The following is a 23972-nucleotide window of genomic DNA, read 5'->3' on the forward strand; positions in this document are numbered from 1 at the left end:
GTGAAATTACTCCCCATTTATGTGGGTTTGGTCAGTAGAACACTATTAAAGGAGAGAACTGAAGACGCAGTCTGTTTGAAGATGATGATTGCCTGATGGTGAAATAAACAGTTGTAATAGTGGAGATGCTTCTTCAACATACAGCCCAGGCTCAAGTGATCATGAATGTGCTGCAGTGTATTCAGGTGGCACGTCGCATGTTGGCTGTACTGTCTTTTGCTGTTACAGATGCTAACAATGTTATGAATTTATTGTTTTTAGCTCTGTTCACAATGGGCAAATAGTAGAAAAGGATTAGTAAATGTAATTCCTATAATTTCCCCCCCCCCGCTGTTGTACCTCTCTAGAAAGGTAGGGCTGTCCCTTCAGGCCCTTACCTTCCATCTTGATTGTTGTAACCTCATCCTCGTCGGCTTCCGTGCAGACAGAGTTCCCCTTCACCTTGTCTAAAAGGCAGCTGCAAATACCTTAAACTGTTAAGGGACCTTGCACCTTCCTCTGACCATCCGTTCACCAGCTTCCCCTTTGTATTCTCAAATCAAGCTTCTTCACCCAAGGTTAAAGGATGTCTGCTGTTCTAGCTCATCCCACTTCCTGCTCTCGGCCTTCTGATCCAAAGCAAAAAAGCCTGATTGCTTAACACCTTTTCTGGTTATGTATTACGTTCACCGGGTGCAGGAAGACACTGATGATTGGTTTTTTTCTCTTGGCATTTTGTTGCACAAGGTTAAGTGTGTAAGTGCAAGGCAAGGCTGTAGAGGCCATTACAGGATGTAATACCAAAACGCATTGGGATGCTCTGCAAATATTTATTTGCAAACTTTGATTTCATCTCCATTATATGTGTGCATCAAATCCTGTTCTTTGACATAATGCTGTGTCTCAGTTTCACTTAAGGCACTTGTGATTGTTTGCTATATCCATCAATTCTTCTCAATATCATTAGGTTATAAGCCTCTCAGTTTCTTACAAAATAGTAAGTGGGCTACTTTCACTTTACTGATAATGTGAAACTGTAAGCTTCAATTGAGCTTGACATTGGGGATCCTGATGGGAGGAGGCTCGAAACATTCTCTTTGAAATGTTTCCAGCATCGGTACACTCATTTTTTTTTTTAACAAATCATTGGTTGCTTTAAGATGAAAGAACAGTGTGATCCATAATTGGATCTGGATGTTTAAAGTCATTTTCCTTTTTGTGGCTGGTGACTCAGTCTTCACATTCTTCTCTTCGAGTCCATGTTGGAGAAAAGCCTCATACAATACTAGTGAGCAGGAGATGTGCTCTCTTGGTAGTGGTTCTGGCTGTTTACTCTTGCTGAGCATCCCAAATAGAGCAAAAATCCAGTTGTTTTTTTTTTCCCTACAGAAGTGGAATTACTAATCCCAGATTTTGGGCTGGTCTGAGTAATTACTCTGCTTTCTGCTTGTTTAAAGTTCCCCATGTAGTTCTGGTTGAACAAAGTGTTTTGTTCTGCCTGTGGTATAATGATCTTTGTACTGCTGCCTAAACTTGATCAGAGCCCTCCCTGGCCAAAACATCAAGGCAAAAGTATGAATGTTAGAGCTTGTGTGACTGCCTGTATACTCAGATGTTTACTTCCTAGTTTGTGCGCTCTCTCTACATGGATGATATCATAGTTTTTTTTAAAAATGTTTTTCATTTTTTTTCTCTCTTCCTACTTCTCCCTCTCTCTTCTCGTTATCTTGCTTGCTTCCTGTCAGCTAGCGTTGATGTGAAACCCCGCAGCCTTGCTGAGGTTCTCGACAGTTTCTCCTCTGATCTGACCCTCTGTTTAGTGATAGTTAAATAGACACTTTCACTGTGGCAGTGCGTGTTTAAGAAGATGTTTATAATCTGAGAACTGCGGGGTGCTTAAAAGCCTAGTTTCTGTCCATGAGAGGCTTTGTTCACAGTGGTTGAAAGGTGCAGAGTAATGGCTGTCAGTCCTTGCATAGCTGGATAAAGCTTTTGTTCGAGGCCCGTTCTGCATATGTACTTGCTTGATAACTTATGGTGGATGGCTGGAGAGGCTGGGACTGCCAGATGGCTGTTTGGGAATATAATATGGAACCAGGCCTGTTCATGGACTTGAAGTGTGCTCCACCCTGAATCTGTGGAATACAGTGGGTATTTTTGGGGGGGGGGGAAGTAATATGTGCTGTGATCAAGGCCTAAAAAAAGTACTACCTACAAGAGAAGATAGAAGTAGGATTGCTCATCAAGGTAGAGTACAAATCTTGAATGTCAGTAGCCACAATATGAAGCCCAAGTGCTTTAGTGAATTATGAGATGCTACTGGGTTTTATTTTCCTCTAGGTCACTGTATCATGTTCAGTTTCAAAAGGAAGCTTATGCATTCCTCTAGTGAATAAAGGTGCTGGAAGCGGAGCCTGATTGCAGAGGATTTGGGAGCCTCTGAACAGAGCGTATTGGGCGCTGGCAAGGGGGTTTAAGGAAATTAACATCGTGCTAGGATAGTCTTGTTCAGAGCAGGGAAATGTAGAACTATTCTTGAGAGTGTGGCAGGAACGAGGAGTATCTTTAGGTGCATCAAGGTCGCTTTTTAGGCCCAGCTAAAGCAAAGAACTTTTGTGGAGTTTCAAAGGAAGGGAAATTGCTCGTCCTTCTGGAGAAGGATGCCTGCTGGCACGACCTATCTTCTGAGCTTACTGTAACATCATGAAACACGGATTATTTTTTGTTTTATTTTTTTTACTTCCTGCTTTACATCCACTCAGCTTTGATGATGTCATGGTTTTTCCATGTGGGAAAGAGTCAGCTCGCCTGGGACTCCCCCCACCTCCTGCATCGGGGTGACCTGCGCTCTTATGCAAATAAGGAAGAGCTGCAGCTCTTCAGAACTTTTCCATAACTACGTGAGATTTAAAAACCTGCTTAGACTTGTTTCAAAAAAACCTTTAAAATAGTATTTGAAATTTACATTCCCTGATAAAAGCAGGAGAGCAAATCCTTAACTAATGCAAATCAGCAGGTTTATTGATAACAAAAATAGTTGTCGCTTTAAATTACCTGAAAGTGAGTATTTAACTTTTTAATCACTGTAGGTTTACTGTGGAGTAACAATTTTTAATATAGAAATATATATTCTTAATAAAGACCATAAATTCTTTAGAGTTTTATTTTAGTATTTTTCACTTCTGTTTCTGCTCTTATTTTAGAAGAAACAGCATCCCTGCTTTTCAGATCTTTTACACCCTTCTCAAAATAAGCGCTTTTTTTTCATTTCTTACGCTGTCTGTTATCCCACTAGTCAACATCAAATAATTTATTTAATATTCTGCACTGGAGATTTTATTAGTTGCTGAAATCCTGCCACATGTGCTTCAGTTTTCAGAATTTGGGCATTCAGTGTGTGAAGAAGAAAGACCTGAAGGAATCAATTTCTTTAAGAATCTCGAAGAAGATTAACCCTTTCAATGGTGAGTAGAACTTAGCTGGTTCACTTTGCAGGGTGGTGGGGTTTTGGTTTGTCCTGCCTTTGCTTTTGTGGTGGAGCTTTATTTTTTTCCAAAAAATCTCTTTTTGAGAAACACTATTCCCCTTCTGTGTCCCTCCTAGTCTTTCCTCACTGTCATCACATGATGAATCTATTTGGATAGTTGCCCCTTTTTTTTGTGTGTGTGGTTTTTTTGTTTGTTTTTTTTTTTATTGCCCAGCAGCAATGTGAGTTGCTGCTTGGACAGAAGCAATGGGATAGCAGCAGAAACCTTCCCTGGAAACTTCTACAGGTATCTCGGGAATCGGATTCCCCAGTTTTGGCAGCTATGAGAATGAAAGACCCGAACTAGTGTAACTCTGCAACAACTTAAACCAATATAAATCTAGCTTGCCACCGTCCCATCTCTTCTCTTGTTGGGACACTGGTGTTTGTGACCCCTCAGCCGGCCAGTTCGGGGAGCTGATGGACTCCTTGAAGCTGATGGACTCCTTGAAGCTGCCCCTCGCTTGATTTTACAGCATGGGAGCTGGTACAGGCACTCGGGAAGTCCACAGCAGTATTGGTCTCAGTCAAGTCTGAGGCAAGTTGTGCTGCTACAGAACCACACCTGTAAGGGCCTACCCGCAGGCTGTAGTTTTATGTGACCGCTGATCTATGGGCTGCTCTCAAAAAGAGCCATCCTGCTCTTCCCTCCATCCCTGGTTGCACGCTCCTACCGCTTTACTCGCACCAGACACAGAGGCCGTGTGGCTACATGGGGAACAGACTCGGCAAGTTGCTCCAATGGAAAACCAACTTGCAAAAACAAAAAGTGGTTTCCCCTCAGATCAACTTGCTAAACCAATTCATCTCACAGCCATGTAATTGCTACGTTCAATGCAGAGGGGGTGGGGAACACAGCAAATTATAGGGCCAACTGGAGCGGGACCAACACTTTCAGCATGCAGGCACAACTGGGGGGAATTAGATGAAAAGCATAAATACTCCCAAACAATTAGCTAAGCATTATGAGTGCAGTCATGTATTTGCTTAAGTGTGGCAAGAGCTTGGAGATTTTTCAAATACTTTTTTTTTTAATACCCACAGAAGTCTTGCTAAATTCAGGTAAGACCCTTCTTAGGGAGTCGAGAGCCAGACTTCTGGCTAGCTTCAAAACACATGTCCCTGAATTGGGACAAAAAGAAGCATGCTGAACTTATTACAGAATGAGAAATGTTTTAGATCATTTTCTTAATTTTAGAACAGCCGTTTGGAGTCAGGCGGCCGGTCCTAATGGTCCATCTAAACAATTACCCTGGTTCTGATAATGTATGTACACAATAGCATCTGTTTTTACATGAGTTTAGTCCATCAGCACAATTTAAACAGCTTAAGTGTTTTAATTATGTTACCTTGACTCAGCCAGCTCTACCTTGATTTCAGACAAAAAAGGGGAACTGTTCTGTTCAGCCCTCTTGGCTTTCTTTTACTCCATAAATAAAAAATGAGTTGGCATTTTCTCTTGATGTCGTGCAGTAAAAGAACGTGATAAAATCCCTTTTTGTATGTGTATTTCACCAAAGAAACTTTAGCAACCACATAGTTAGCTCTGTTCCTAGCGCTGCTGACTGTAATAGTGAGGACATGTTTAACTAAAATCACTTGACAGTAGATTTTTTTTTTCCGGTGGTTGGCACACAACTCCAAATTCACTAATCGTTTTTGGGCGATTAGAGCAGGTTGTGCTTGGTAGCATCAGGTTGGATCCTGGGCTGCTTTCCACCAGTCTGGCAGCAGAGGAGACCAGAGCCCTGCCCTGGCAGCAAGGGAGAGCCTCGCTTGGGTGACACGCAGGGCAGCACCCTGCTCTCGGCAGGGGTTGTGCTGAGAAGGGGCTGCTGGCAATCCCCAGCCTGCGTAATTGCCTTTCGGCACTTGTTAATGTGTCAGCACAAAGCAGAGCTGCTTGAGAATGGCCTCCAGCTGCTCCAGGGCAGTCCCATGCTAAGTAGAGCCCAGAAAGGCATAGAACCAAGGTCTAATAAAACAGGATTAGTGACAGAAATATTTTTATATGTGTACTTAGTTGATCAAAACAGGGTTTCATTAGCAGCGGTCACCATAATGTTCACTGCTTGATAAGGTTGAAAGTTTTATGTATGGATTTAGTTTGTTTTTTAAGGTCAGAAGAGTATCACTACATTCTCCAGGATTGCACAGGCTGTGTTGTATCCATCCTGCGTTGTGCTTTATTTATGTGTCTTCAGAAAGGCATCTGGCTTTTCTATTTAGGGAAGTTTCAGAGTTAGGTGCATCCTCTAAGCAGGTCGCAAGTTAGCGTTACTCATTTCTTGTATGAACATCATAAAAGAAATTTCATGGAGCTGAAAACTAGCCTTCAGGGTGTTTGTGAGTTGGTGGTTTTTATTTTGTCTTTCCCACCTTCTTCTGGAACAGTCAAACAGTCCCTGTCCTGAGCCTCCTTTACAGGGCAGAGGTTCAGTATTGACCCTATTAACAGATGCAAAATGCCTCCAGCCTGCCAGCATATGTATTACCTGTCTTGTCAGTAAGGGATGAAGTTAATAGCAAGGCGTGGGTCCACAAAGTTGCATTCCAAACTTCTTTGTATAAAGGGGCCGTCGTCTTCCAGGGAGGCCCAGGTGCCACAGACAACTGGGATGGCAAAGGGAGAGTGAGCCCTAACACGAATTCTCTGGTGATGTCATCCCTCCTCCTCCATGCCTTCCAGCGTATGGTATGGACACATACTGAATAAGGGTCATCATCAGCAACAGTAGCAAGTTGCTTGGTCAAGATGTATGGGTTTTAAGATCATCTTCTCCAGCACTCTTGCCTATATTGTTGAAGCAACTGATGTCTACCTCTGAACTCCTGGATGATTAGAAGTCGGTGTTAGCAGATCATGCCGTGTGCCTAGCTGGAACTGTCTGCATCTGAGTCATTCTGCAAGCGTACCTGTAAGGCTGTTTCACTATGAATTCCCCACTCTTAGCTGGCAGCATTTATCCCTTGTGTCACGGTTTAACCCTAGCCATCAACTAAGCATCACGCAGTCGCTCGCTCACTCCTCTCCCAGCCCCAGTGGGATGGGGAGGAGAATTGGGGGGGGGGAAGTAAAACTTGTAGGTTGAGATAAGAACAGTTTAATAACTGAAATATACTATAACAGTAATAATTGTGATGAAAAGGAAGGTAACAAAAAGAAAGAGAAATAAAACCCAAGAAAGACAAGTGATGCACAGTGCAATTGCTCACCACCCACTGACCGATGCCCAGCCGGTCCCCAAGCAGCAGTCAGCCCCCCGGCCAACTCCCTCTGGTTTATATACTGAGCATGATGTTCTATAGTATGGAATATCCCTTTGGCTAGTTTGGGTCAGCTGTCCTGGCTGTGCTCCCTCCCAGCTTCTTGTGCACCTCCTCGCTGGCAGAGCATGGGAAACTGAAAAATACTTGGCTTAGGATAAGCACTACTTGCAACAACTACAACATCAGTGTGTTATCAACATTATTCTCACGCTAAATCCAAAACACAGCACTGTACCAGCTACTAGGAAGAAAATTAACTCTATCCCAGCCGAAACCAGGACACGTTAAGTTTAGTACAGGCTGTGCAAACTGTGTGCCTTCACTAGGATTCAAATCGGATGACTTGCACTCAGGTTACTCCTCTTGTGTTAGCCCTGTTTGAGAGAGAATTGCTGTTTCCACACCATCACTGGATGTGTTCATGATCCCTCATGTTCACAAGGTACATCCCATATACTTTTGTCCTTCAATAAGCTAAACAATTCTAGAAATCTCTCGTCTTTCATCCCTGGGATGAGGAGAAATGGTGCACAGTGGCAGCCTAATGTGTAACTCGGACTCCTTGGCATGATGATGATATAAATAGCACAGCATCGAAGGAGCAGAGTTACTCCTCCAGTGGAGCTGGTCCATGTCTGCTTTCTAGGGTGTTTGTTTTCTTTTAGTAGCTGTTGAGTTGTGCCATATCCTTGTCTTCCCATGTACTGTCTGATGTACAGCCAACTCAAATTAAAAGAAGAGCCAGTCTTCAGTTAAGAGCTTTTGTGGGTGGGTGTGACTTGACATAGAGACAACAATTGAGTTAATAACAACTTAAGTTAATTATCAATGAGGAAAAGCCCTAAATGTGTTCTTTAAATTTAGGGGAAAACTGTACTTAGCACAGTATTACAGAGGACTAACCTTTTTCTAGCCAGATGGATGACAGCATGAAAACCCTAGACTTGTCTTAGAGTGAGAAACCCAGAGAATTGCCCAATTTCAGGCAATTGATCAAGAGGGCATAAACAGGCTTTCCCTGGAGCTTGACATACGCTTAAGGTTCCTGTTCCTTTGTAATTGCTCTTGCTAATAAGCATCTAATTCATTTTTAGGCTCTCCCCTGTACCCCACAACTAACTCGCCTCCGTTTGCCTCCGCAGTCTTTCCTTTGCCGTTTCCCCTTTCCGCCCGCGAGCAGCTGACCCCGCGTTGGCTTCGCACTCGTCACAGTCTCCACGACACCCCCCTGCACGCCTCCGCGCGGCGCCGGGGCTCGTCCCCACACCAGTCACACTCGCTTCCTGCCCACGCACGCAGTCACCCTCTCCGCAGCTTCCCTTGCTGGCCCCCGGGGCGGCTGCGCTCCTAAGACCCCCCCCCCCGACGCCGCTCGCTCACGTTGGCCAGGGTCCCCCCTCTTCAGCCCGCTTGCTGCAGGGGAGCCCCTGCTTTTATAGGGGGGGCTTGTGGGGCCACGGATGACGTGAACAAATAAACAAAATATTATGAACGGGAAGAAGGCTCTTGGCAAGAACTGGGGAGTTGGGAATGGTTTGAAAGCGGGAAGGCATCAGAGTCCTCTGTAATGAATGCCTCGGGTGTTAGAAGAAACTTTAAACTTCTGTCCTTAAATTAAAGCAAATGTGTAACCCCCTCCACTAAAGTCTCAGGCTGAAAATCCTGGTAAGTGAGAGTTGTCAGCTTCTTTAAGAGGTACAGAGCAAATCCACTTGAGGAAGGCTGAATGTTCTGATCCTAGCACGACTTTAGCTTTTACCTTTGGAAAGCCCTTTGTTGTTTCGTTCCTCATGCAAATGCTTCTTGCTGCTTATGCTGAAATGCGTATATTAACCTAAAGGACAGCCCCTTTTCAAATTGTTTAAAAATGAAAAGGAAAATTACCAAGTAGAGACACAAAAAATGCTGACTTCTTTTTTTTGTACTATAAACAGAAACTGCTAAAAAATGTGTTAGAAATGTACAGAGGCTGATGGATATATTTGCTTAAATCTGTTCCAATTTTACCTTTTTCAGATTGATCTTAAAACAGGAAAAGAACCCAGATTCAGAGAAACATTGTCTAGAGAAAACAAGGACTGAGTTTTGAAAGTTTTAATTTGTATTCCCAGTTCTTCCCTCAGCTTTTGTATGAGGCTGGGCCATTCACCTTCCCTGCGTTTCTTTCTTCTGTAAAACAGGGAAATGTAACCATAGTAGTTCGGGCATTTATTCACTGTAGGTTAGCATCTGAATTTTACAGTCATTTGCACTAATCAGCCCCCTGAGTTTCTGCTTTTTTAAAATTATTGAGTGTTGCTGATGCACGTTCTGTTGCTAGGAACATGCAAAGGTTTCTTTTTTCTGCAGAATTGATTGAAACTTAGCTCTTCATGGATCATGGAGGTATAAACCAGGCATGGGTGTATCGGGAGAAGAAACGTAGTGCTGCCATACTCCTTCCCTCCCTTTGTTCCCAGCTTCTACCTCTCAGCAAGTGCTAGTAGATGGTATTTATGCCTCTGGATGTGTAGGTGAATGGCCTGGCCCGTCATCCAGTACTGTGCGTCCAGTTGCTGAAGCCCAGGTACAAAGAGAGCACAATATTTGGCTTTTGACAGCAAGGGACAAATAGCACACCAGGACATCTGCTCTTTCCTTTGTACCTGTTTCATTGTAGTTCACTTAGAAACGGCAAATGTAGCATTGAACTACCTGCTGAGGTCCTTTTTAGCTGCGTAGAGTTCAGCTACAGGAGACGCCAGCCAAATACTTGGGCAATTTAGTGTGTGCTGCATTACTTGTCTGCTGTAGCCCTTCCTAAGGCTAGCTGCCATATAGCTACGCAGTCACGACTGGCTGCAGCGCAGACGTAGGCTGGGGGGAGTAAATGTACCTCCCAGGCGCCGAGAAGGACCTGCGACTTGCACCCCATTTCCCTGACTGGTTGAACCTGGCGTAAATCAGCACCAGCACTGGAAGAGGCAGTCCTTCCTTTCGCTGCCTCTGTCTGCTTCCACCGTTTCCCTTGCGCCAGGGCTAGCGGTCGCGGGAAACGACTGCCTGAAAACAAGCCTTTTCCTCTTTTCTTCTGGCAAGTTAGTCTTTGAGCCAGACCAGTTCCTTGATCTGATTCACCGCGTGAGAGCTAGGCCCAGCGTAAGAGCGGTGCTGGAAATGAAGGTTGGGCAGAGCCAGCCTTTTACAGCAAAACCTCTGGCGTAGACTGAGTTAAGCTGATCGGTCGGTATCAGGGCTAAGGGGGGGGGTATCTTTGTGCTCCAGGAGCAAAACACTCGAGGCAAACCACCTCTGTGTCATCACTTAAATGAAACCGAGCTCCCGGCACATCCCTAAATTAAAAACCATCATCTGCGTAAGAGAAAAGGCAGAATCCAGTTCATCGTGATTATTAATGATGTGTGTTCCTGCGCGGTCTCCTTGGTGAAGTGTTTTTGTTTGGGGGAGGTCATTCTCTTTTGTTTGAGATCTGGCGTGGCTCATATGCCCCCGCAGGCCCTCGGCGAGAAGGGAAGGTCACAAGATGGCCCTTTGCAGGGTTCAGCATAGCCTTCTCTGAATGTGTCACACCACATCATTTGCCCTGGAAGTTTCCATGCAGGTTAAGTTTAGATGCTAAAGTACCTCCAACTCCACCCACTCCAGAAGTTTCTGACATCATGAGTCAAGAAACTGGGTGGAGGGCTGTGTGTGAGGAGTCTGCTATTTAATCAGGTATCGCGTTATCAGTCAAAAAAACAAACACTTCATTATTTCTCTTCGGTGTTCGGAATAAACTTTCACTTTCCCTGTAGCATCACTTTATGAGTAAACATCAGAGCCCTTAATTCCCCAGTAATTTCATCAGATAAATGGTATTTTACTGGCCTTTCTGGATGTTGAAGACTGTTAAAAATCATAAAAAAACATTAGAAATTAATAAACAGGAACAAACAGGAGGCCTGATATTATCGGCATCTTGAATTTTGTGCCCAGACTTGGAATTGCATGTTGCTGGGTTGGACCCAGAAGGTCTCCAATTTTGCGTTACAGAAGCAAATCCAAGAAGTTCTCTCGTTCAGTAGAAACCTAGCGGGGCGTCTCTGGAGTTTTAGCGACATAAATCTCAGAGACAGGGACAACCCAAACCGAATGCCTGTGTCGCGTGAGCCGCTCAGATTAGCCAGCTCGGGTTGGAAGGAGTTCACGATTTAGCTTGCGTGGGGTATTTTTCTGCCCGCACTGGGACTGTATCAATCTCTTCCCGTGTTAGTGGATAATGGATTAGAGAATTATTTCAAAGGTAGTTATTTTTTTAAGTTGGGGAATCAGCATTTCTTTCAGAAGAGTTGTAAACAGATTTATAAAGAAAGGATTTACTAGTTGTTGTAGCCCCTTTCAGGTTGAACAGCTAATACTCCCCAGGTCTGACTGTAACTCTAGATACTGCTTTTGAAATCCTGTTGCCAGAATCTGGGGGAGTGGGGTTAGTTTTCTTTTACCATTGTGCGGGTGGTATTTTTATGGATTTTTGGGTGTCATGCCCCATATTTACCTTAGAATTTTAATTCTTTTTTAATATTATTTTAATTTCTATGTGTCTTGAGTTGCCAAGTGTTACTTTTGAAAGCCCTCCTTCCCCTCGTAAAAGAGCTGTACTTACAAGCATTCCTTCGTATACGCCTATTTGCATAGATAACTACGGAACATGAATTTCTGCCAGGTTAAGGCTAGGTTTTTTTATTAGATTGGGCCATCACAGGAGCATACCTAGATTGTTGGTTGGATTCCAGCTCTTTCGGTTGGATTCATGTGAAGGCAGTAAGGTGTGGTACCACACAGCGAGAAGCAGTCAGAGGAGGAAGTTGAACTCTTGCCAAAAACAGAGTACTCCTTCCTTTTATTCATGTGTCCTGTTCGAGCCTTTTTTACCGTATCTGCTCCCAACAGGCTGCACCGTGCGACCTTTTTTACTTCACGTGTGCAACGTCGCTGGTTGCAGGAGAGCTGCTTGTGCGGAGCTTGCGCAGGTTGATGGAGTGGCTACTCTTCCTCTCCAGTCCTTTCTGTTCCCAAAAATCTTCAACAGCATTTCTTAACTTTAATAACTTCAGGTTTGTCAGGTTTAACCCTGTCTGTTGTCCTTCTGTACAGAAGTCGGTGAAATAACACTGAATGACACGACCATCCTCCGTACAGCCATACTCCAGGCATTAGTCAGTGTGTTTGTCTGCCTCGTTTTTGTTTGTTTTTAATATTCTTAAGGTGTAAGCCAGCATCCGTTCAAGTTAGTGGCTACTCTCAAATTGACTTCAGAGGGAGCAGAATTAGATGTTTGTGAAAAATAACAACATTTTATTTTGTTTGGATGATTGTCTTTTAGGTGGGAACGAAGTATGTTTTGAAATTGATGAAAGCTGTGCGCTGCTTTATGTGAACATGGAATCTAGCCTCTATATATTTTTTTAAGCATGCCATCACAAGATAGAGTTGCAGCTGTCTTGTTCTCCTTTTTTGCTCTGTTATGTTCTTCTCATCTGGTTAAAAATAACCCAAGAGGAATCAGTCTTGACTGAGCACTTCCTCTTTCAAACTACAGATTTTTTTTTAATTGTATTAAATCATTTATAAGAAAATGCAAATTAGGAGCAGTGGTTTTTGCTGTAATACAATGAGCTGTATACAGCAATTGTGTTGCTTGTGATTATTGGCACACCACACCTTTCCTGTATCAGGTGGTTAAACAGATTTATTGGGAATTTACGAAAGTTCATAGTATGGGAACTGAGGTAATTTGAACATTAGCATTACTAATTTTCTCCGTATCTAGTGTATTTTTGCATTTATAGAGCTCTCTTAAGCTTTAAGTCTGCTATTATTTGTTTCTGAGGAAGAGGCTGCTGCGCCTGCGGCAGACGTGGCGCAGGGCTGGTGCTGCTTTAAGCTGTGAGAGACAGACTCGATTGCACAACCACAAAGTCCTCACTTTTGATTCAGAATCAAAAGCCAGATCCAGATTTTGTGCTTGGCTTCTGTCTACAGGGAGTTCACTCAGACAAAGGTATTTGAATCTCTATGCTCAATTTAATTTTTAAGAGGTTTGAAATTTGACTACCGCTTGGGCTCTCTGGCCGGATCCACGTGGTCACCAACGGCTAATACAACACACGAACGTAAGCCTTGATGCCAGAGTGTCCTTGGGAGCTAATTGCCTGCTGGCCGTAGATGTCGGAGCGTGGATTAGACTCAGCCGAGCTGTTGGGAGCAAAGTAGCGTTGCACTCCTGATTATCCCTTCTGCAAGGTGCAATCTAGACAAGGCACTTGGCTTTTTTTTTTTATTTTTTATTTTTATTCTCTAAATCAGGCTGTATCAAGAGGCAGTTGGGCTGCAGAGTCTGCCAAAGCTGAGTTAGGCTGAACAGCTGTCTGTTCCAAACCTGTTTTCTAAAGATCCTGTTTTATTAAGTTAACAGGTCAACTAACGAAGTGCATTAAATCATAAAACTTCGCTCTGCGTATCTGGTAATACAGCCAGCCACCAACCTGCAAAGTGCACGCTGGCAGAACTCCCCTGGCCCCACCGTTTCTGAAGTTACCTCTGTAGTTGCTGCTCAGTTCTGTACTCGCTGGTGTATTTGTCTTGAAATATTGCAGACCATGGGCTTGTAAAAGGGAAAGGTGACTTGATTTCTTTTTACAGTAGAGACCAGGAGAAACCGAGATACTCAGAGCGCAAGAAAGACTAAAAATGCCAGTGGAAAGTATTCTGAGCTCAGTGCGTTTATTATTTCACACTATCAAAAGGTAAAAGGAAGAAATCATTCAAGTGGGTATTGTGGGATCCCACTCATGGCAGGGTGGAGACCAACCCGGTGATAAATGTTAAAGGTCAGAGCGTTGCAGTACAGTGTGATCCCCAGACTTCTTATTGCAGGCACGTTTAATCTTTTATTCTTGCAAGAGGCCTTTGAAAGGGTAAGGGAAGGAGTGAACTGGGGAGGTTGTGATCTGTTGACTTGGCACATGTTCACTTTAGGTAATTGCGAGGAGTATCGAACGATGCTGAAGTGCTGCTTTGAACGATTTTGGAAAAGAGAGCCGCTTTAAATGATTTTAATTATCAGTACTTAAACGAAATTAAATCAGTTTCTCATTTTGCTAGCATTGAATGTCAACATAATAGTTTAATGTCAGACCTTAAAGGAAAGCATCGAATTCAGAGAGGGCTGCTTTTCCCAGAATCGCCCATTAAGCTAGGAGTACGTGAAATGTTCAGTACCGGTATCCCAGGTCCTACGTCTTGAAATCAAAATAAGTGAGAGAGCCAACAAAACTGCAATGCTGAGCTTGGGTTATGCATTACTGTGTTTTACACTGGGAGGAATACGTAAGGAAACAGATCCTTTCCAGCAAGGGTTTGCTTGTTGTATTAAGAAATTATATCATAATGACACCGCTAATCACTATTCTCAAAGGTACAGAAGCGACACAGATGTTGACGGGAGGGGGGAGATGGTTCGTGTTGTTTCGGCTTCATTCTTGCCCCAAGAACTGCCTCCTGATTATTTTTCCATCTCCGTTTCTAGAGGAAAATAATGATACCGTGTAGTGGCAGTCTCCCACTGTTGCGGAAAATCTTCAGCTAGGTGCTAGGACTTCTTTGTACTGAAATAGTTCTCTTCGGTAGCGGCATTCATTTTGTAAATTTTATCAAGCACAAACAAGAGAAACAAGTCCAGGGAATGACTTTTAAACTATAGATACGTTAATCTGGTCTCGCAGGCAAAGTGAGGAAACCAGACGCAAGAAACAGCTGGAGAACTAGGACAGTTTAGCCTTGTGTGATGAAGGGAAAGCGTTAAAGGCATCTGTATCGTTTGTTGTGTACAAGGAATTTATTCATGCAGCCCCTGTAAAGCTAGCTAGGGCACGTTTCGTCTGCCTTGGCAACACCGTCTCTTTTACTGGTGGAGATTCATCCCCAGTTTGTTCAAGAATTACTGCTGGTTTGGATGACTAATCCTCAGTCTTGTCTTTCCTTCTGCTGTTCAGTGCCTGAAGAACAGCTGCACAACATCGATGAGTACGATCTCAACGTCGTCCGCCTCTGCTTCCAAGCTTTCCTCCCCGACGAACACGGCAACTACACGTTAGCTCTTCCTCCTTTGATTTCCAACCCGATCTACGACAACAGTAAGTACTCAGTCAAATGTGTACTTTTTTTTAATTTTCCTTTTGTTTTTCTCTCTTGCTTGGGATGAAAAATGCCAGGCCGGTTTCTGAGGTCTGTGCCAGTCTTCTGGGTCACTTCTGTGGCTTGGGACTGCTAGATGCACGTCTAACACGTGGCAAGTCAGTGAGCATATACTCAAAAGATGATCCCATGGCGAAGCGTTGGCCGACCAGAGTAAGGATTGTCCGTCACATCCATGGACTTGCGCACGGGTGCTTTCTCAGCCCTTGTTGGCATATCACGGTAACGATTGCAAGGAAAGGCCTGCTTCTGACGTGCCAAGCGATTAAAATAAATAGTAGCGAGAGGGATGGCTGCCGTAAGACATCTGTAAGGCTGCCGTAATCCCCGTTTTCCAAGGGTGTTCTCAGAAGCCTGTTTGTACCCGTGAGGAGTCTTGCCTTTGCCTTGTGAGGGCTCTGGAACAGGACTCGAGAGAGAGATTTATTCCAGTGGGAAACTGTCTTTAACGCTTTTATATACCCCTTTTGTATCCCAGTCGGTTGCTATATTCAGTGTATAGGTAGGTAACGGGGGAATGTTTGATCATGCTCTGGGAGGGCGCAGAAGTACGTGAAACACCCCTTCTTGGCACCGTTTTCCCCGTCCCGCAAAACTGGACTTCTGTGTGGCTTTGGCAGGTCACTGCAGTTGAGGATTTTAGCCCTCAACATGGGCTGGACTTCTCTCCTGGAGAAGAATAGCAGAAGAGCTTTTAATAATTGGAAACTTTTTGGCAGCGGTCTTTATTTCTGCAGTGAAAGTAGTTCCATGCTAAATATTTAAGGTCAAGGGATACTACTTTAGCAGAAACTACTGAATAAAATGAGGTCTGCATTCTGTCATGTTGATGTTCGAATTGTGTTGATGTGGGCATTACCATTATGAAAACGTTTAATCTGAACTCAGGTGTTTCTGACATTTTTAGCGTCTCTTCTAGAATTATCTAGACGTTGGAACTGTGTGCATTGTGTTATTGAGAACCCTCGTAGTACTAAAGTAATAAGGGTTGAGATAAAATTGACGTACAAGATTTGCAGCTATGTCTCAGATGCCATTTAGAAATGTGCCAAATCATGATTACTCGTCTACGTTGATTGACGTCAGTCTTTGCTAAGCTGCTGAAATGACAGATGGCTGTGTGGTGGGGGAAGCTTGGTTTTTTAGCGTGGGTGTATGTGGGCAGCTTCTGATATACTATAGGTATCTAAAATCCTCCGTGTAACGTAGCAGCGGTGTAAATAAAACAGTGCATAACTGCAACCACAAATCATAAAAATTATGCTGCTCTTGTCTGGAACAGCAGTTTCAGATCTGAATTTCTTTTTAAAATGTTAGCCTTTTCAAACCTGCTCTGTCATACAGAACTGGGTAAGGTCAGGTTATAACTTCAGATAAAAGATAAAATTGTACGGTGCGATGGGCTTGGAAATCCTAGGCTGTTAGATTTCAAGCTTTCGCCGATCTGTTCAGATCAGGAGCAAAAAGGTATTCAGAGCTTTTCTGCAAATCAGCTTGCACATTTTAAATGTAGTATTTTCTTCACTTTCTAATACTTCATAGTCTCCACCTGCTTTGGATAGTAGAGCTACGTAAGGACGGCATGAACATAATACAGAGGCAATCACATTAGCAGAGACTGCAAGTTTATAAAATTCAGTATTACAGGCAGCTTCTGTTTTCAGTTGCTTATAATGTTCACTGGTTTTGAACAGAAATTTCCCAAGTTGCGTATCTCACCACGCTGAAAACTCTTGGGAAGAGTCAGATAAAGCAGCTTACCGTTTCTGAGAAATGAGGTTAGGGAGAACATGTTGTTCTGCCCCTGTTAAAAGTGACGTGATTTTTGGTGAGCAGCTCGTTTTTCTAGGGATTTGTTACCAGGGACGTGCTTTTGGGGAGCGAGGAACAGGAATTGGGTAGGAGTCGAAGCGACGGGGAGGTGAGGGCATGCACGGGGGAAGAGAGATGGGAAGCGGCACGGCACGACAGAGGCCACAGAGAACGTCTCCCTCGGAGGCTGCTGCCAAACCCGGCGTTCCTGCCCGGCACCGGGGCCGACAGCAGAGAGCGGTGCATCCACGTCTGCTGGCATTCGCGTTTCTTTCCTTTATCCTCCCTTCTAAATTCCCCTTAAATTAAAAGAGAAAACAACAAACTCCAGCCTAGGAGACCTTCCCCAAAACCTGTTAAAAGGACATCGAGTGCCATTCAAGCATACAGAAGTGAAACAAAGGTAAAATTAGGCTTCTCCTTGCAATTCTTAATTTACTCTTCCTGTGAAAAACACACAATGACACTGTCAATCATATGATCCTGTGCTGTTTCTGGGTTTGTTTTGTTTCCCCTCCCTTCGAAGTTTCTGATTCATTCAGCAAATGAAGTGGCATGTGTCATGTAGTAAATGAGGCTGTAGCACCCACTTCTCCTAATAATAATAGTAATAGATGTAGATAGTAACTACGTAATTGGGGTCTGGCCGGAGGTTACCAGCAGCTCTCTTATAAGCGTAGTCTGTGTTGTGCTACAGCGTACCTGTACAGTACCATGAAAGATCGGGCAGGAATTGACTCAAACTGAGAGTCTAAAGTAGATTTTTTTTTTTTTTTTTTTTTTTTTTTCTTTTTGAGGGTGACAGCATGAGCTTTGGTTTGGTATTTCATCTCTGTGCCTGGAACAGGGAGCCCGTGGCGGTGGAGCCTCACGTTGCTGTGGCGGTAGGAGGATCGGTTTCCGGGTCGCAAAGCGGCACCAGCCGGATCCTCCCAGGCGTTTGAAATATGTTTGGAGTTGACGTCTTGGTGTCTTACGTCTTGACGTAACAAGACGAGAACATCATGGCACAGCGTAGTTTCGTTCTGTTGATTGGAGGGGTGGAAGAGGGTGCAGTAAACTACGAATATGGTCACAGACGGTAGCAGAAAAATGAGCATCAGTTACTTTGTACGTTAAGTGAAGACGGGGTCTTAAAATTGGTATGTGCTCATGTACTTAAAAGCATCAACACAGCATGCAGGCACAGGGGGTGAGCCTGAAATTCTAGAGAGAGTTCTTCCGTTCTGGCTTTTGTTTGTTTGTTCTCTGTTACTTCTGAATCACTACATTGTGCCATTAGTGCCCTTTTAAATAAATTGTAACATAGCCCACGAAGCTCCAAGGGAGCTGTTCTTTCTTGTAGTAGTCTCCCGTCCATATTTACCGTGCAGGAAAGCTGCTGCTACTGAACGGGGCCAGACGGCATCAGGCAGTGCTTGTCTCCATCCCACACGAGTCCCCCGTAGCCATCAAGTTGTTTGGATGCAGCGTGCAAATTTCAGGGGTGGTTAATTTATTGCGACGTGCAATGCTACCAGAGACTGTGCGCAGGGCAGCTCTCCATCCACAACTATCCGGAGTGGTGTCCGTGTACAGCCACAGTCCGGAGTTGAAATTTGAGCATTTTTGGGGTGAAACCTGCTACCCTGAGTAAAGGCATGAAAGTTAGGCTCCTAGACCTGTTCTCAAACACCTAGAGAGGGTAACAGAGGGGAGGCTCGATGGCCAAGTGTGTCTGTGAATAAAACTACAACCAGATACTCAGAGAGGGCAATTTTCTTGACTTGCTAGCCCAGCTTTTTCCAGAGAAGCATGACTGTAACAGGTAGTCAGTCTCTCAAAGAACTGCTTTGAATTCTACAGCTTGAAGGGCAGCAGTGCTGAGCACAATCGCGTCATTCGGAGGAGTATTTTGAGACTGCTCTAGAAGAGTTAGGGAGTGAGTGGCCCAGCTGCACTGGTATCTTGTGTTTGGAGATGAGCGGCCGAGAGCTGTAGGATCGTGGAACCTCAAGCCCTGCTTCTGAGTTTCCTGTACGGAGCGACTTGTTTCGTGTGGATTTCGGGGTGTCACACTCCTCCAGCTGTTGCCTTCCCTTCATGTGCCTTAACACCCAGCACCTCATCTTCAATAGTGACAAAGTTACAGTAATTCTTTATCATCAAATTTGCCTGTTTTTTTTTTCTAGGAGCTCCCAACACAGCAGAATTAAGAATCTGTCGTGTGAACAAGAACTGTGGAAGTGTAAAAGGAGGAGACGAAATATTTCTGCTGTGTGACAAAGTTCAGAAAGGTAATCTTGACTAGGTTTTTTCTCTTTCCCTTTGTCCCAAATGGCTGACACTACCACTTTCTAGCTGGGGAACTGAAGGCCTTCACCACACTCCCGTGTAAGTGGTCTGGTTTTATAGCTGGGCAGAATAGCTCTCAGGTTCAAGGGCTCTCAGCACCTCTGAAAGATACTCGGTGCCTTTAAAGTCGAGTCATTTACTTTGCATCTGAATGCTGTCAGACTCCTTTCTTTGTTCCTCTTCTCCCTTCTTTCTGCTGCAAGTTTTCAGCTTTCTTCTTCAGCTTAACAAGCGTCTTCTGTTTCTAATGGACTAGATGATATAGAAGTCAGATTTGTCTTGGACAACTGGGAGGCCAAAGGTTCCTTCTCACAAGCCGACGTTCACCGTCAAGTTGCAATCGTGTTCAGAACGCCACCGTTTCTCAAAGACATCACCGAGCCCGTCACGGTGAAGATGCAGCTGCGAAGACCTTCAGACCAGGAAGTCAGTGAACCTATGGATTTCAGATACCTACCAGATGAAAAGGGTATGGTTCCAATTAGTTGAGCTTCTGAAAAGCCATTCTCAGTGCAGAACTCGTGTTGAGAATAAACAGTAGCTTAATTAGTAAAAATCCTACAAGACTGCTGCTACAAAGCAGATTTTTGGTTTTTAAAAGTAACAATAGTCAGTTTGTTCCCTCTTTCAATGAAAATATCAAGAATCACAGTTAATAACACCGTCTTGGTTTGTTAGTGCTGTCATGTCTGGAAAATATTTTTCTTTAAATATACCGTACTACAATTAGGTGCCGCTAGTGTAAGTTTTAGAAAGTTCCTTTACTAATATCAAAGAGAAACGTAACACTTTTCCCCTCTACTCCTTTCTCTGTAGATCCGTATGGCAACAAAGCGAAAAGGCAAAGATCAACGTTGGCTTGGCAAAAGCTCATCCAGGACTGCGGTAAGGAAAATACTTGTCTTTTTTCTTGTTTGAGTGAACTTACATTTAGATGGAGTTATTTTCTATAAAAGCAACCGTTCAGTGTAGACTCGTGCTTTCTTCCCTCGCAGGATCAAATGCGACAGAGAGGCCCAAAGTAGCTCCGTTTCCCGCTGTCGCTCCTGAAGGGAAGCTGATTAAGAAAGGTAGGTTTGTGCTTGCAATCCAACAGTGCTTTGCAACAAATAGTGTCCGATTGCTGTGGGGAAGGGCTGGAGCTTTTTCAGGGGGGCACTGAAGTTCCCAAGGCAGCAGCAGTACCCGTCTCTGTACTTTCCCTCCTCCGGATTCTTCTCAAAGCCTCAGCCGTGCTGCAGCTTCCCCTTTGCACAGGAGAGGGCTACACCTTCTTCATCTCGAAGCATTGCTAGCTTTCAGCCTTCATTTAGATAACTACCGATCTTTCTCTGTGTTCAGATACTCAGCCCTTCAAGCGTTCGCTCAGTTGCTGGCCTTCCCTCCTCTTTGCTTGAAATTCTAATATTCTCTCGAGGGTTTCTTCCTGTAAGATACTGGTACTTTTGACTATACAAGCTAAACCCGTCAGTTCTTTACTTAAACGTAGCTGTCCCCTTCAGCGTTTGCCATAGAGGGGTGAGGTGGATAGCTGTCTCGCTGCTGTCCAGAAATCTGGCGTCTATCCCGGAGAGCAGTTAAGCAAGTATGAAAGTGCAAATGCACAAATAATCTTACTACGAGAGCACCGGTTTTGCTTTGCTTTTTACCCTTTGTAATTTAAAAAAAAAAAATATACAAAATGGCATTAAAATGCAGTCACCTCTTTCCTTTCCATAGAACCAAACATGTTTTCATCCACACTGATGATGCCAGGGTTAGGAACCCTGGCCAACACGAGTCAGATCTACCCCGTCTGCAACCAGATTCCCCATCCGCCGGCGCAGGTGGGGCCAGGGAAGCAAGACGCGCTCTCTTCGTGCTGGCAGCAGATGTACGGCCCCCCCTCTTCAGCCGGCAGCCTGCTCAATGCGCACCCACAGAACAGCTTTGCGGCAGATGTGCCTCAGCCTGCTGCTCAGGGCAGCAGCTCTCTCCCAGCTTTCCATGACAACCCTCTGAACTGGCCTGACGAGAAGGATTCGGGCTTCTACCGGAATTTCAGCAGCACGAACGGGATGGGAGCAGTGGCGGTGTCAACTGCAGACATGCAGAGCGTTTCTAGTAACAGCATCGTGCACCAGGCTCATCCCGCCAGCGTCTCCACAGCCAGCATCGTGAACATGGAGACCGATGACATGAACTGCACTAGTATCAACTTCGAAAAGTATAACCCAGTGTTAAATGCGAGCAGTCACAGGCAGCAGCTCCACCAGGTGCCTCCAGCGTGCCCGCCTGTAGCAGCCCCGGGCAGCACGCCTTTTAATTCGCAGCCTAACTTAGCTGATCCAGCAGCTTACAGTTTTATAGACCAAGAAGTTTTAAGCGAATCGAGACTATCCACCAACTCGATCCCAAACCATCAGAATAGCATTGCAGATAACCAGTACTATGACACCGACGGTGTCCACACCGATGACATCTATCAGTCTTTCCCGTTTGATAACATATTACAAAGCTATAACCATTGAGCCAGCAGTGTGGGGCTGGAAGCGGGTACGCAGAGCTTTTCAGATGGCTAGCTGTGTGAAGAGGCGTAACTTACCCTTCTGGAGTCCCTGCTTTCTCTTTCAGAATGTGTTACTGTGCGAGCTTCATAACTTAAGGTTATCTATTACAGCCCAAAGACTGGTGCCCATAAAGAAGACAGGTGGGAGTAGGGTTTGGGGTTCTGTACCTTAAAAGTACCTTGTATATGTATTTTTACGCTGTTGGAAAAGGAAACTGTTAACACTTAAATCTTCCTTGCCTTTGGGGACTGTAAAAGCTGGCATCTTCAGAAGGGTTAAAATTTCAAATACTTCACAGGGTTAAAATTGTTTGAAAAAGAACCAGTTTTGCTGTGGAAATTAAATTTCAATTTTGATAGGACAGAAATTAGGAAAAAAACCTGCATGTGGGCACTCTAGTTCCGACTCACCTAAGGATGTTAAAGGTCTACTCAACTTACTTGAAAGGTTTAGGTTTCTTACCCTCTTTCGTATAAAATATTCTTCTCCTAAAACAAGACCATGCATTGATTTTTCACATTTTCACCACACTCCATTTGCTTTGAAGGCAAATTTACTCTAAAATTTTTTTAATGACTATGTCATTGTTAGATATATTTTAAAAGACCGGAAGGTTTGAGTTTTTAAATAGTCCAGCTCTGTTGTAAATGAATCGCTGCACAAAAGAATGAACAGAAAGTAAGGACTTCTCTGCACTTCATCCAAAGTGCGCTATTTTAAGTGACAGACCCCTGTTGCTTTAGGAATGGAGCACACTCTGTTATTTCGCTGGAATTTTGTGTGTGTGTGTCTGTGTCTGTGTGTGTGTGTGTGTAGCTGTCACGGGTATGTTATTTTGAACTGCAGAAATACACTGAGCCGAAGCATCTACCTATTCTTTCCTCAGGTATCCCGGCAGTTTCCTGCTATGCAAGTGACTGCTTAAAAGAAGGCTCAGATCCTGCCTCCCCACCGCCCCCTCACAAGAAAGCTTTGGGGCAAAGCCGGAGGCAGTCTCAGTGCAGCCTCATCTAGATGCACTCTCTTAACAACTTAAGGCCATTTCAGTCAGTACTAATTAAAAAACCCCCACTCCTCTAGACTCTGTATCAGAAACCAGAACTTCCTTCCTTCCACTTGATTCGCAGTCTTCACTCTCAGCCTGAGCTGCGAGCTGTTCAGTGACAACTCGCGTGGATGTAACTGGCTAGGTAAGACACTCTACTCTGCATTATAGGGCTTTGCGATTTTATTTTTTTTTTTTTTTTTTTTTTAAGAGGCAACACAGGAAGAAATATATGAGTATTTCTTAAGTTATACAGCTGTTTTGTATGGCAGATAAGGCTCGAGAATCTAATTGTTACTGTTTGGCAACATACAACTGCACCATGGAAAGAAGAAATTAAAAAAGCATGCTCTGATATATAAAAAACAAAAAACACAACCCCGAATCAAAAAAGCCGCTTGAGACATATAGTTGTACACAAGGCAGAAAGGAACTCCAAAAAACCTCCGTGGTTTATAGGAAAGCAATGACTCCTTAACTGCAGTAATTCATTGCATTCAAAGCAATAAGGTGCTACTGCTGTAATGCATTACACCAATTACACAGGTCTGACAGAATACACTCCTTAGACAACGTGTAGAATCTGTGAAGTTTGGAAAACTGCTTCCCGTAACTCCAGGTACGCAATGCAATGAATTGCCTCTCCATGGTTTAAAGCAGTTTTTCCTCACTTCTGCATAGCTCCCCTGCAGTCTTAAGTAATAGAAGGACCAAAGAAATTCTAAGAAAGCTTGAAATGTGGTGTTTATTCAGTTCTTTTTTTGAAGTTCTCAATTTTAAGTATATTAAATGTAAACATTTTAGTCACTTCATAGAAAGCTCTTTATAGTACAATTTGTTTTTACTGTATAATTAAATATTTTCAAAGTTCTGTTTTCCTTTGTAAACGAGTTGGTTTGGTAATTAAAAAACTGGTTATACTAAGTACTCAGCTTCTGCAACCTTCTCAGATTCATGACATCCCTCACCGCAGGACAGCCAGAGAAATGGGAGAAGGTAGGTTTATGGGTTGCTTATCCTGGGGCTTTTCAGAGTATTTTCTGCTCACAGGTACTGTTGGCCACGACAAAACCCTAAGGCGATGTGCGCAGTAAGGGTCCACCTGCACTCAGCAATTTTTTTGTGGCGGAGTTTTCAGTCGGAGGGGCAGAGAGGCCAGATGCTTTCATGCTCAGCTAGAGCTGTGCTACTGGTAGAGCTTTCTCCAGGTTCAGCTAAGCTG

At 44.0% G+C, this 23972-nt stretch overlaps 1 protein-coding gene across 1 annotated transcript in view; it reads left to right on the plus strand.

Moving 5' to 3' along the window:
• Positions 1-22925, plus strand: part of REL (REL proto-oncogene, NF-kB subunit) — a 33030-nt gene extending 10105 nt beyond the window's left edge. The window contains exons 4-10 of the mRNA XM_050893626.1: positions 3352-3443; positions 14809-14949; positions 18994-19098; positions 19413-19625; positions 19973-20041; positions 20152-20226; positions 20876-22925. Coding sequence (XP_050749583.1) covers positions 3352-3443; positions 14809-14949; positions 18994-19098; positions 19413-19625; positions 19973-20041; positions 20152-20226; positions 20876-21666 — 1486 coding nt within the window. The 3' untranslated portion in view covers positions 21667-22925. The remainder of the gene's footprint in view (positions 1-3351; positions 3444-14808; positions 14950-18993; positions 19099-19412; positions 19626-19972; positions 20042-20151; positions 20227-20875) is intronic.
• Positions 22926-23972: the final 1047 nt, after the last annotated feature.

This window comes from Gymnogyps californianus, chromosome 3 (genome assembly GCF_018139145.2).
Source record: "Gymnogyps californianus isolate 813 chromosome 3, ASM1813914v2, whole genome shotgun sequence".
NCBI lineage: Eukaryota > Metazoa > Chordata > Aves > Accipitriformes > Cathartidae > Gymnogyps > Gymnogyps californianus.